Source organism: Pterocles gutturalis, unplaced genomic scaffold, assembly GCF_000699245.1.
Source record: "Pterocles gutturalis isolate BGI_N339 unplaced genomic scaffold, ASM69924v1 scaffold53424, whole genome shotgun sequence".
Taxonomy (NCBI): Eukaryota; Metazoa; Chordata; class Aves; order Pterocliformes; family Pteroclidae; genus Pterocles; species Pterocles gutturalis.
This window is the reverse complement of record NW_010132792.1, coordinates 1-14,476: the sequence shown is the minus strand read 5'-3', so window position 1 is coordinate 14,476 and position 14,476 is coordinate 1. Positions and strand designations below refer to the sequence as shown.

Here is a 14,476-nt window from a genome sequence, read left to right as displayed (position 1 = left end):
AATTTCAAACACATACATTTCTAATGCAGTAGAAACAATTTCTGTGCTTTCCATTTATTATTAGAAATACACACTGAACCCTACAGTTTGTTTTGTCAAAGCCAAGGAAGAAATATTTTACGCTTAGGGTGGTGGAACACTGGAACAGGTTGCCCAGGGAGGTGGTAGATGCCCCGTCCCTAGAAACATTCAAGGTCAGGTTGGACAGGGACCTGGGCAACCTGATCTAGTGGAAGATGTCCCTGCTCACTGCAAGGGGGTTGGACTAGATGACCTCCATCTCTTCTAACTCAAACTATTCTATGAAATGGAATACAAACCTCATGAGATTCCAAAACTTTTGGTTTCAGATTTGTTACTGATGAGACCAAACGGTTTTCCCCCACCTCCCGTCATAGTTCTCATCTATAATTCTCCTACAGTCATTGTTATTGCCAGTGATACAGAGTAGGATTAACCCCAGGTAGCTTTAGGTGTTTCAGAGTTAAGCACATAATCTAAACAAATCATCACGGAACTTCATCCCCATTGAGTGGAAAGAGACGCCCACCTCCAGAGGCCAGTTTCTCATCAACCCCTGACACCTCTTAGAACACTAAATGCCTGTCTTTCTCTACTGACTAGGTAATTAGCTTAGATTAGCCACTTCACTTTAAGTGATTAAAATCGGGTTGAAGTCTCCCTGTGGAATTTACAATTCATGTCATCAGTTCCCTGTACCGTGTAAATGGTGTTATGACAAAGAATAGTTATTCCTATATTTTGAAATGTATTTGCTGGTTTTGCAGACAATGAGAAAACAGTAGTAATCTAAATTTGACAATGCATTTTGCTAGCCTTTCAGCAATGGAAAAAACAATGTAATCTGGAAAGGGAACAGCATCAAGTGTAGGCTGAGAAATAATCCTTTAACCCCTTTATTCTCACAGACATGAATAGAGAGTGGTTTGAGAGCAAAATATCTTTTCAAAGCTTTATACTTTTCATGCAGTGCCCTGAGTTAGCACTGATAATGTTCGTGGATATCTTGTTCAGGCTTGTTCAAACTGGGTAACACAATATGTCTACTGAGAAATCCTGCTGTAGCTAAAAACATTTGATATATTCAAATTGTCTGTTTTCAGAGTATGTACAGCAATATTTCTACCCATCTCAAATGACACTTTCAAAAAAAAAAAAGCAGGATAACTTAATATTGTTGTATAAATTTAATTGCTACCATTATATGTTGTTATGTAGTTAATGATGGACAAGATATTTTATCAATTAAGAGATAAGATTCATATTTCTTGTACCAGTCAGGTGTCAGAGAGTAAGACATCTGTTCTGAAAAGCTGATAATATGATCTGAGCCTCATGCTCCTGGAAATTTATTAATCTGATATCTAGTCAACTGGCAAATTTTTGTTTGTGTGCTTCCCGGAACAGACACAAAACAATGAACTGCTCGAGCCCATTAATTACATTGTCATAGTTAGCAGTAGCTTTCAGTTTGCTACTTTCCAGCTAGCCCAGAAGTATAGCCTTCACAGTTTCAAAGAAACCAAAGCCTATTAGTAGCAATCAATTGTCTCTACAAACATTTGCAAAATGGACTTACTGAACATGAAGACAGGTGGAAGTTCACTGGCTCATTTGCTTTTCCTCCTCTATAGTTTATATTAGATGCTTTTGCATTCCAGTCCTCTCCACAGGACGGATAACTGAAAACATCAACCCTACACGGGAGCAATTTCCACTGCTGGAAATATTAACAAAAAGGAAATTTTAAGAAGTCCAGATGCCATCAGAGCTTTGCAGTGTCTAGCAGACCTTTGGGAAACATTGCCTGAGCTCAATTTAAATGAGGAAATATTTAAGTTTTAGTGAAAAAGATGTGACCACTTGTGCACGGCAGTTTTTGACAGGCAGCTGGGCTTCACAAATACCTTACCAAAAAAAAAAAAAAAAACCAGCAAAGGTGTAGAGTACAACTCCTGATCCATCCTGATCACAGAGAAACCACAGATGTCCATTTTCTTGTGTACTATCTCTGACTAAAGTTTGTGGTTTAACAAAACACGATAAAACAACAGTAGTATTAACTTTAACAGGAGAGCAGGTGATGTTTAAATATCCTTACCAGCGTGGTCTGTGGAGGAGTCAAACTGAATCTCGGGAGCTGTGCTTTCTGCGTGTGTAGAAGCTGCTGGTAGTCTCAGAATGAGCTGATCCACGTTGCTTCCCACTGGCTGTTGTTGATCAGACCCGGCAGAGCTGAGGACCAGGAGAGATTTACCCTGCTGCCCCACTCCCTCCCTGTGGAAGCTGTAGTACTTTCGATTCTCCTCTCCAAAATGGGGACTGAAAGTCTCAAAAGGTCGGCCCTGTTTGCCAGCTGCTTTTTCCCGGGGCTTCGAATTTTTCTGAGAAAAAGTGCCACCTGGCTTGCCACTGTAGTTGGGCCCATAATCAGCCAGAGGACCTTCACCTGGCAGGTTTTTCAACTCTTGCAAACTTCGTTTAGAAATGCCAGGTGCCCCTGTGAAGGACTCTGCAGTACCACTTCCTTGGGTGGTTGCAGTGCTGCACAGGGAGCCTACTTTTGTCACGTGAAACTTGGCGTGTTTTTCTTCCATCCCACCCCGTTCTCCTTGCTGAGTCTCTGCCTTCTCCCTGCCCTCTCCCCTGCGTGCTGTCTCTGCAGACCCAGCTTTCCCCGTGCTCCTTGCAGGCTGCACACCCATGGGCTGCTCTGTTTTAGCTGGTGTATCTATTTCCTCAAACATTTTTCCTATTATTCTTTTCCCAGTGTCAACATTTTCCTGGATTTTTTGTGTTTCTCCTGACATGTCTTCTTTCATGTTGCTGCCAGCATGGGAACTATCAGAACCCCCTCTGTCCTTTTGTACTTGAGGAAAGCTAGCCAGGTTTTGCAGAGATGGGTCTGATGGTGGTTCTGAGTAACCAGTCGTTCCTTGAAGGGGACAAGCATCTGGGATTTTTGAAGTGCAGGACAGCTCCATCTTCTCTTTTTCTAAAGGAGGAATGTACTTTGTAGGACTTTTGACTCCCTTTTTCTTTCTGAAACCACATATATTGTTGCCATCAACTTCATCATTGTCACTTTCAGATGTGTTCTGTAACCAGCAATAAAATATACAACCAAATAACACTCAACAATGAAACAGAACATGGCAATGGAGTACTACCACAGCTACTTTTACCTGACAGCACTTCCATTACTTCTTTCTGATGGAGGTTTCTGTGGACACTTACTAACCCTCAAATTCTGCTAGTTTGATTGTAAAAATTCTCACATTATTCTTTTTCTTATGTTTTAGAACCAAATTGGTGAAAACGCCATAATAATATAGTTTTTAGGCAGATTTAGTAGATTAAAATATAAGACATTATACACTGTGTGACATCATTTGTCAAATGTGCTCTTTAAATGTGAAAAAAATTATTTTAATAATTACATTTAAGTATATTCTTGCCCATATTAAAAGCATTTATTTGTATTCAAAAAGAAAACTTACTGCCCTGAAACACAGATCATCAGCAGTACTTTAAAATAAATTTGTCCAAATAACTGAGCTTCTAGGGCAGTCGTCAAAGGGAGAAATCCCTATTTGGATGTCTAAACAGGAAAGAACCAGAAGATTATTTTTACCTTTATATATGGCATTGGTATGATTTATATTTTAGTTCTGGGAGCAGATTTCAAAATTGATGTAAACATGTGGAGAAGGTGCAAAAAAGGGGCTACAAAAATTAATCTGCTTGCATTATCCCAAAGAATATCATAGAATCATAGAATCATAGAATCATAGAATCATTAAGGTTGGAAAAGACCATATCAAGAAGTGTCTGGATCATCACCCCTCCTAAATATCCTGATCCTACCACAAGTGTTATTAATGTGATGGTGATAGGGAAAAAGGACAAGAAATCAAAACCAGATATGCTCAAATTAAAAAATAGCAGAGATTTTAATAATGTGGCTGATTAATAATTTCACAAACTAACAAGGTATGGATTGAATTCTCCATCTCACAATGTCTTAAAAAGACTTCACAATATGGTGTAACCAAAATATAAATCACTCCATAGCCAACCACAAATTGTTATATTGCGTATGAATACCTACTCAAGCATCTGTTTAAGACTCAGCAGCTTAACCAACAGTCCTTAGTTTGCTTGGGTTGGGCTGGAATTAACACCTGTAAAAACACTGGGAAACCAAGAGATATCCTCTGAATGAGACCGTTCTTTACCTTTTCCACAAAGCAATAATCTGCACTCTCTCCAATTTCTGAATTTCCAGAAGAAGTAGGGATCTGCACAAAAGCAAAGTGAATGCCAGTGTGGATAAGGCAAAAGAGATTCCTGTTGGCAGACAAAAGCACGCAGAAGAAAAGGCAGCAGTGTCTAACGTGCATATGGAAAGAAACAGTTACATGGCCTCCATTAAGGTCATCAACACCTCCCTTTGTCTATATTATTCCTGCCTGTTCTCCCTGTTTTCTCATTATGCTATTTTCCATCATTGTCTAGTCAAAAAAGGCTCATGACTTCTCTCCCAACACAGCGCTCACAGAAATGTTTCCTTCCTCTCTCCTTGCTCTAAATTTCTGTGACATGCCGTACGTACAGCTACTTTGGGAGCTTGCTGGGGCATTGCTGTTGGCACAGAAGGCAGCTGGCCACCAGCTCTATCGGGAGGACAAGCCACTCTGTGCCTGTAACTCCTATGCATGTTCTTGACAGGGATGTGCTTGTGATGCTCACTAGTAATCAAACACCGTTACTGGCTCATACACAACAGAAATCCTCACTTATCTCAGTTTTAGCACTCAATTCTTAACTCATTTCCTTGCCTAAAGGCTTTGGTTTATTCCCATAATACACCCTATAATGCCATGTAAAATAATTCTGGGGGTATTGCTGATACCTCTACACATTCACCCATGCAGAATAGGACTAATTCCTACAGCTCTGCATCGTTATGGAATATAAATGTAATGAAGGAACTTCACTGAATAGCAAAGCAGACAAAAACTGCTTATAATGGAGAATTGTAATGGAGAATTTTAACACCTCCATTAGTAATACAAGAAAGTGAATGAAGCTGGGGGGAAAACAGTAGGGGTGGAGGAACCAGTGTCTGCCAAATGGAAAAACCCAGAAAACTTTGAAAGAAGAGAGGCATCAAATTAAATTTTTAGGTGTATAAAATTATTTTTAAAATATTGTATTTTTAAATGAATTTAGGAAAAGTATTTACTGAAATATTTTTTGTGGCAGAGATTGCCATCGTTAAAATATCCTGATTTCCACTTTACGAAATTTTCAGACTTCTTGAGTTTCCTTTGAATAACTTCAAAGCAGTAACATAACTGTAACATCATCTGCATTTCTGCTTTATAATGTATTCCCACTCTCTGTGCTCAAACATAACCATTGAAAATTTCAGTGTTAGACTAAGTTTTTTCCTGTTGCCCCTATTGTAGATTTCTGAAAAGTGTTCAGTAAAACGACTGAAGGAAAGATGAGCACATCTTTTTTTCTAACACCTGTATACTGAAGTGAGACAACGAGTACTCCATGTATCCAAAGCAAACTGTTCACTTAATTAGCCCCATTCTAACTGGTTTCATGAACAGAAGGTACCATCCCCACATATAATCCCTTGCAAAACAAATTCTGTCTGAACAGAGAGGACTGATCACTTGTAAATTTGTTAATGAAAACATTCATTTGCAATAGAACTCTAATGTATCTCTATCAGTCTGCAAAGGGTTTATTTTCCATGAAGAAACTGAGACTATGGTACTGCATTTTGGTTACAGACCTGAAAGAGGCACCGCACCCATTGCTCTTAAGAAACAGTGATTACTTTTAACTTCAAATAAACAAAACTCTTACATTTATGCTGAGAACAACCTATGAGCATAAGGTCCTCAGCACAAGGCACACTGTGACTTTGTGCAGGAGAAGGACTCTTCACTTCTACATAAACTCAGACATTTATGGACTGGCGTTTAGAAATCCTTCCGAGTACTTTCTGCACTTACTTTCCGAGTACTTTCTGAATTCAGCTGTGCCAGATTTGTTGCAAGGTACAAACCCTTTAAAGGCAGTCATATGCATGAGTTACAACACAGCCTTATTTGTCTAGTAGTTTGTGTGGCGTCAGACATCAGAAAAGGCCTAGTACCTGTGCACAGAGGGGACAGCACCCAGGAAATAGGACTTATAAATTATCCATTTAACTTTCTATTTCAAGCAAGTTTTTTCTACAGATTACGGAGATGATTAAAAAAAAAATAGCAGCTTGAAAGAGTTACAGTGCAAGTGAGCACACAGATCATGACTTAATTTCATGGCACCACGTGTCCTGCTGTGCTGGAGGGAAAGCAAAACAGTCATGGCATTAATATGGCAAAAGTTCTGATTGTTTTTTATTTCTTTGCTGAATGTTCTTACATTTTTGTTGCTGTGTGGCAACAGTAGCAGGAGATACTAAAGCTACTGGAAAGTTCTTTCGGCCAACATTTGTTTCAGCATCATTCCATTTTTGTTTGCTTGTTTTCAAATATTTACAGGCACCCTAAGTCAGAGGTCTTGAAAGTTTTGAAATTTTCTTCTCTTTCTTAGCAAGTGAATGCTTGTGTGGTGATTCAAATATTCCTATCAGAAGGATTAGGTCCAAAATACAAACATTGAGGACCACATTGTGCAACAAATCTGAGATTTAGATTTGTCTTTCTAAAGATGTATCTGATGTTAATTGTCATTGATAGGTACTGGTACTCCCCCAGGTTCTGGTTTCCATCAGGACTCCTGGCACCAGTGCTGCAACTCATACTGGAACACTGACCGCCACTACGCTGGGGCTTTGCATCCGGTAAGGTTTTGGTAGAGGTGGACCAGCGCAAGCCCTACAACAGGCAGCAAAAGTAGGAGTGGATTGGGTGGATCAGACTTCATTTCCCATTGCAGATAATCTCAACTCATACAAACAACAGCTTTGCTTGTCTTCACTAGATACCTGCTGTGTCCATTCAGTACACAAGAGTCTGGACATCTGTGACTATCAACAGACTATAAGGGCTACTTGTGCACTACAGCAGCATATTAGGGCACCATGCAGGTAGGAAGAGGAGAGAATAGAGAACAGTATCAGCAAGCAAATATTTCAGCACTGTGCAGATGAAATGTTTTGCTCTGTTTAAGCCAATTACATGACACTTCTGGCACATCATCAGGCTTTTACAGCTGATAGACATTTTGTATCTTGTGGTAAGACAGAAAACACACACCTAAGGCATTTTTTCTTAATCAGTTTGTGTTCACTTTTGAGCTTCTTAAAAGCTCTGAAGAGGAACAGTAACTATATCACGAAATACAACGCTGTCAAATGGCAGTTCATCTGTAAACCTGACAGTCCACAAGCTGAGAGCATTTGGAAATGTAAAGTGTTGCCTTTGGGAGGAATAATAAGTGCTGAGATTTCTGGTGTGTGAAACACAGGTGAAAATCTAAGACAATTCTTGAACTTTTGCCTTAAAACAATTTTATAGGTGACTGAAAACATATTTGTAATGTTCTGTGAGGCGTATTCAGAGGCTGCAGAGGGGGTCTTCTATTTTTCTTCTACATTTTGTTTGTGTCATGACCTCAGGCAAGACTGCAAATGCTAACCTCTCTCAAAAACATATTGACAAAAAGAGACAGGCAAATGAGAAAAAGAAACTCACGCTATAGCGTTTGAAAGGAAAAAAAGGGAGAGAAGGAGTTAGTTTAAAAGGTGCTCTGAGTAACTGTAGATTAATAGCTGCAGAAGGATTTCTATCACAGAAAAAGGTGAAAGAGGCAAGGTGCAACTCTAGCAGGAGTTTTTGTATATCTAATCAACAACATAACCCAATGTTCCTGCTGCTGGCTACCCAAAAAAGTGATGCAAACACTCAGCAAAGGCACTGTGGTCTCAGTCACATTTTTGTTTTCTCTTTTGTTTCAGATTATTAAGCAATTTTAGCCATTATTTTAACTGATTGTTAAAAGGTCAAAATATGATGATCTTCCTGAGTTATTGCTGATGATTTTTCAAGAATGAAAGATTAGTTTTGCAAAGAACAAAATGTCAAAGTCTGGTATAACTAAGAATTAGAAAAACATGGGATACTGAAACAGAAAAGTCAAAAATATGTAAGTTTTGGTCAGCTAAATATTTTATTTATAAGAAGTTAAACTGCTTTATTTAGGTTTGGTGGTTTTTTTTCCTATGATATAAAACAAAGTTGAAAAACTGAAACAAAATGTTTCCAATCTAAAAAAATCTACAAATATTTTCAACGGATGTTGACATGTGACATTATTCACATTGTTTGACCTTTTTTCCAGTTTTATTTCAAAAGTAACACAATTTTTCAAAGTATTTCAATTGCTCTGAAACCAAATGCTGAGGCACTTTTTCTGGCCCGCTCTGGCTGTTCCCAGGTTACCCTTTACAGCTCCCCCAGGATGGTACAGTCAAGTTTAATTAATCTTTTTGTGTAGTAGTGAATTTCAAAAACTAGAAGTCGAGTCAACATGAGATGCTGCTTAAGACCTTACACAATAGTACCCATAAAGCAAGTAGTCCCATGTCCAAGTGCCTTCCCTGCCTCTTCCCTTGACAGACGGAAAGCATTGCCCAGCTGCTCCCCCTGTAACCAGGCAGTAAAGGAGCAGAAGATGCAGGAACAAATTATCTACTCCTGGGAATTAATGAAGCTTCACTGGAGTTCCTGGAGCTACACAGATTTGTACCAGGAGGGAATCTGTCCATGGAATTGTACGGAGGACAACAGAGACATTTCCAAGGAGTAGCTCCAGGCACAGAGAGGGGTTTTGGTTCTGGCATGCAGTGCTGAAACAATGTGTGCTATGATAAACAGACACTTGTGGCTTGTAAGCTAGAGACATGAAGATCACAGTACATTGTCAAGATATTGCTGTGACTAATTTCTCCCTCACTGACACCGTTTGATGACGTGGTTCTTTGAGAGTCATTTACTGCTACAAAAACCTCCTAGTGAAGGACCTGCAAGTGGCATAGATATTAGGTACATGTGATTATTTTGCTGTTAGTGAAGCTGAAGCACAAACTTGCCATAGGTCACAGTAAGATACGCAGTAATGTTAAGCGCAGAAGCAAAGTCTCCTTCTTTCTTTGAAACTTTTAAATATACTCAAGATTATTACTGTCCTTCATGTGAAAATGAATGGAACGAGTTTAGCTCACAATATTGTACCACTTATTTTCACACCTGACACCTGTTTTTACCTGTTACTCCCATCCAAAGCCTCCATACTATGTATATGTTGTGGTTTGAACCCACTCAACTAGCAGCAAAACTCTATAGAGCCGCTCGCTCACCCTCCCCCCTCCCAGGGTGGAGGGAGAGAATTAAAAATGTATTAAATTAGCTTCTCAAGGTCATTGATTCTCTTGCTGCCTCAAAGCAGCAGCATTGTCCTTGTGGCAAGGTTATTTGCAAACACTTTCCCTTGGACTATGCCACCTGCACCATGTTAAAAAAACCCAAAACCCTAAAGTAAGATAGTGTCTCAAAATAAAGAAGCTGATCCTACCTTCAGAGTGATTTGAAACCGCAAAGGTACACTGCTGGTGTCATCTGCAATTTGCAGCAATGTAAATGAGACCTAAAAGCAGGATCCATTTAACAGCTGGCTAATTCTCAGGAAGACATTTGTGAGGGAGTGGAAGTAATGATCTACAAGACATTTGTGTCTAATTTCTGTGATGCATTTCATATACAAAGATGGTCTAGGAGGCAGTCAGTGATTCAGAGTAGGTGCACCTCTGGCATATAAAGTATCCATTTGTTCACCTTGATAAAAGTGTCTAGTAGCCTCAGGAATTCAGCCTGCACTGTTACTTCCAAGCCACACTACATGTTTCTCAATATTTCTAATTAAACATTTTAATGTCATGTTTTCACAATGAGATCTCAAAATAACAGATACTTTATCATTATTATTGAAAGTATAGATTACAAATTCAGGACCAGCACCTGTTTTAAAATGCACTCATAGAGAAACTCATCAGTTCCACTTAGGTCAGTAGCTTGACTCAAGAGTGTCACTTTATAATCCAGGTCAGACTCTGGTCCACAAATTGTAGTGCTTTCATTTACATTAATAAAGCCAAAGCCAACCTGTTTTCCCACAATATTAATGGGATCAGATTTTAGACCTCTAATTCTATTACTTTTGATAAAGTTATAAATAAAAGATATAGGAAGTTAAAATTAGTTAGATGGGGTTTTTTGGCTTAAACAAGACACCTTTCTTTGACCTGCCTTTGCTTCAGAATTAAACCATGCTCAACATACATGAATGAATAGCCTTGCACATGATCCACAATGAAGTATCCACTCCCTTGAAATCTTGAGGTGGATGCAAGAAGCACTGTGTATCAGCATATCTGCTCAAAAATTATTCACAGTCAGTCTCTTACCTGCTGAGTAAGATCTTCCTTTTTGCTCATGTCCACTTCATTCTAGTACCAGTCACCATTAGAAATGGCCTAGTAAAAATCTAGTAGAAAGACAACCTGTATTTATAGGCACAGATATAATAAAGGTTAGTTAAAACAGAATTGCTGTAAAGTTCTTTTCCCAGAAGGCCACGCAGATGAGGAACTCTAAAGAGCAACCCCAACATGTCATGGCCAAGAGCACCACTTTCTGGAACAGCATGAGAGTAGGAAACTGACAAATGCACATTATTAGCTGTCTGCCTGCCTGGAAACAAAGACAGCTGAGTATAAAACGGTTTTGCTCAACTTTTCTCTTCACAAAAGGCTTTTGTCCTGTAAAAAGCCATTTCTGTTCTGGAATAGAAGCTATTGTTAGGCTCCTTAGAGGTAAAACCTATACTGGGCATTGTAACAGCCGTGTGTTATTGAGGCCCATGGACAGGGATTTGAAAGGCACGGCACACTACAGGAACGACATGCAGTACTGGCCTGTTATTCTAGGTGATTGCAGTTGTTTATTAATATTGGTGGACCTGGCTGTGTCAGAATTGGGAGGGAATTTTTTGTATTAGATCTCTAAAAATATTTCAAAGATTAGATAGATAAGCTTGTCTTTCTTATGCTTTTTTATTTATCAAGTTTAACATGAATTCAAAGGACTGTGTTTAAGTGACATTTCATTCAGTCAGGTTCCCCTGGCTGACATAACATTACAGGATGACGCATGTGCTTACAGCAATCCTTCCTGACAACGAATCACTCAGTAAAGTCAAGCAAGCATAATGTTAAGATTGACATTTAACCCTGTGAAAATGCAGGTTTGACTTTTTTTATACTTTCAAAAAATAAACTTAAAAAAAAATTAGTTTGTTCAAATTACCCCATCAAAATAACAACTATGGGTTAGGAGCTACATTGCATAAAAATCTTGGGCATCACCAGTGATATGCATAAATACAGCTGCCCAAGTCTCAAATTGTGATTCTGAAAATCCTTACTTGTCTCAGAGGCACTGAAAGGCTCCTAACCTTGTGGCTCCATCTGCACAGTATCTGTAGCTGTCCCTGTTCTGAACTCCGCCACTTGCCACAAAGCAGAGCAGGCAACAACTGAAAGTTTATTAGTATTCAAGAAATAGGCTTACTTATAAAACATTTTGTCAAGTAGACTTTAAAAAAATCAACACCCAGCACACTCCAGGACTGGGTTCCTGCAAGACAGATAGGATGGGAGCTAGCATTTTGCTTGCAGAATACTTTTTTCCAAAAAAAGTTGCCCTCAGACTGTCGTCATATAACAGTTAGTAATATTGTACAAATCTCTTTTTTATGTGACTTAGAGACCTATAGCTTGCCATGGCAGAGTTGTTTGTGAGTCTATGTTGTGACGAGCCGTGCTAAAAGGAGAACACTTTTGAGCAGGACTACTCTGACCAAACACTGAGAAGCAGAGGCCAAGACAGAAACAGGACTTCTGGCTTCCCATTTTTCACATTTTGAATGCAAGCGTGAACAACCTCAGCTCATAGTTTGAAAAAAGACACACTTCATGTTAAAAAACATATTCATCAGAGCAAGAAAAATGTTCTTCACAACAAGGACGGTCAAGCACTAGCACAAGTTGCCCAGAGAGGCTGTTGGATATCCATCCTTGGAGATATTCAGATCTTGACTGTATAAGGCCCTGAGTAATCTGATACAACTTCAAAGTTAGCCCCAATTTAAGTGGTGGATCAAACCTAATGACTACCACAGATGCTGTCCAGCCTAAATTGTTCTATGATTGTACATCTCACTCATTTACACATATTTTTAATGAACCTCATTACATTTTTGCAAGTACAAAACATCTCTACCATACGTTGCATTCTGTTCTACTCTGTTCTGCTAAACAGAACATAAAGACAAGAAAGAAAAACTTGTGCCTTAAAGAGTGTCGTTTTTGAGGCACCAGTCTTGCAAACACCATTAGTAATTAATAGCTTTTTCATTAGCACTGGAAGGATCAACTATTTCCATCTCAAGTGCCTATTAGACGCTCCTAAAAACAGTTTTGCTTTGTTTTGTTTTGTTTTGTTTTCTGGACAGAGTGAAATAGGAGAGGGAGAAGGTTCTCTGCTAACACCTATCTGCGAGAGGCTGCTGGTCTCCGTAGAACTGTGTTGATCCCAGTTCCAAGGTTGGCAATTATATGTCCAGAAAAATGAGATATTAAGTCTCTCCCTCACCACCATAAACCTATAAAATTCTGTACTAACTCCTTAAGGCTGGCATTACAAAGCCGAAGAAGAAATTCAAATATCAAAATCCCTTCAGGAAAATCTAATCAAATGTGTTCCTTCACCAACTGGATGTATTTCTGGTTTTACCTCTAACCCTGTGCCTTGCCATCATTATTAAACAACCTTGCAGTTGCAAGTGTATTTTTCTTTGTCATTTCTTCACAGAGGACATAAAATCTTATTCGGCATCAAGATTTGCAAAAGACTTCAGCTAGTTAAATTCCAGTTCATATTGCCACCTAGTAAAACATAAAAATGGAAAAATTATTGGAGCTCAATTTCTGTAGCTATCCTTCTGCTAGGTTCTCTTTTAGGATTTCTTCATTTCTTCAAGTCAGACAAGTATGCCTTGTCGGACTGCATTTATCCAGTATTCCCCATTTACTGCCTAGGGATTTTTCCCCCAGATAGGTAGGTAGACATACCACAACAAAGCACCGCTCAGTCCTTTATTTGCAGGTACCAAAAGGTAGGCACAAGTGTTACTCACAGACAAGGAATAAGACAGAAAAATTGGCCTATGATGTATTAGAAGTTAATGAAGTTAACTTTTGTATCAATTACATATATAAGAAATCCTATCAATAGGTAATAAGCATTTATTTTATACTCATAATAACTACAGTTGTCAAAAGGGTTGATTATTTGAAACTGTGGCACTATTTGTGCTTCAAATGATGCCTCAATATATGCTCTCTGTAATTTCAGCATTAAAATTAAATGCCAGACCTTATTACACCTTTCTCAATTCTTGTTCTTTTATAGATCAAATGCATAAACAAAATACAGGAACCTTTCTATTTATTTTACTCTTGCCAACACATTTGATTTATTTTCTGTACTGAAAGTTTAAAACTACTTTTCAGATCATAAAGAACCTCTGATGAGGAGATCATGAAGAGCCTGTCATTCTGTGAGTCAAAGTGATACTCTTACACAAACAGACAAGCTCTTGTGAGTTTATTAATTCCTAATAAGAGGAATCAAATACATTTGCATCCTTTCCATTGCTTCCTCTGTCTTATTAAGTGACTTCAAATTATTCTGGCTGTTTTATCTATTGCCTTATTTTTTGCTTTCATTCTCTGCCAAAAATAGAACTCTTCCAGTCTGGAAGCCAGTCTGTTCTTCACATATTAAACAGAGCCTTGTGCCAAAAGTCTTTCCTCACAGACTGGCTTTTAGTTGCAAGGCATATGCTATTTTACCTGTTCCTGCATACAGCTGTCACTGTAAAAGAATTTTTAAAAAGTTACAGAATAATGTTAAGAGCTTTAGACAGGCGATAAAGAATATTAAATCGGAAACAAAATAAGACAACAGCTAGAACAAGAATTCCTGTGTCCCCAGTTCTGCCCAATACACCTTCCTCCTCCTCCATGGCCACCACAGTAGCAATAAACACTCACTCCCTTGGCAGTCACGCACTGCCGCAGGGCAGATGGTGCAGTGAGTCAGTAGCCGCAGAGCTGTGCAGCAGCTAGAAAACTGTGTCTGTGCTGTCCTACGCCTCTTCCAGCACGGCACCACGTGGGAAAGCTGCCTCACAGCGTGGCCCTGCCTGCAGCCCATCACACCTACCCCACGCTGAGGCATAACCTGGGACAAGGTCTGGAGAGGGCGATAAGCAAGCAAGGTGCAAGAATCACAGAATCACAGAA

The 14,476-nt window shown here is 39.0% G+C and overlaps 1 protein-coding gene across 1 annotated transcript; it reads right to left on the bottom strand.

Annotated features, from left to right (window-relative positions):
• Window positions 1-2,122: 2,122 nt before the first annotated feature.
• LOC104467253 lies at window positions 2,123-10,543 on the bottom strand (the record flags this gene model as incomplete). The annotated part of the gene is made up of 2 exons (XM_010080975.1): window positions 10,514-10,543; window positions 2,123-3,119 (listed from the first exon to the last, which is right to left on the bottom strand). Coding segments are annotated over exons 1-2 (1,027 nt in total), but the record flags the coding sequence as incomplete, so codon positions are not given.
• Window positions 10,544-14,476: the final 3,933 nt, after the last annotated feature.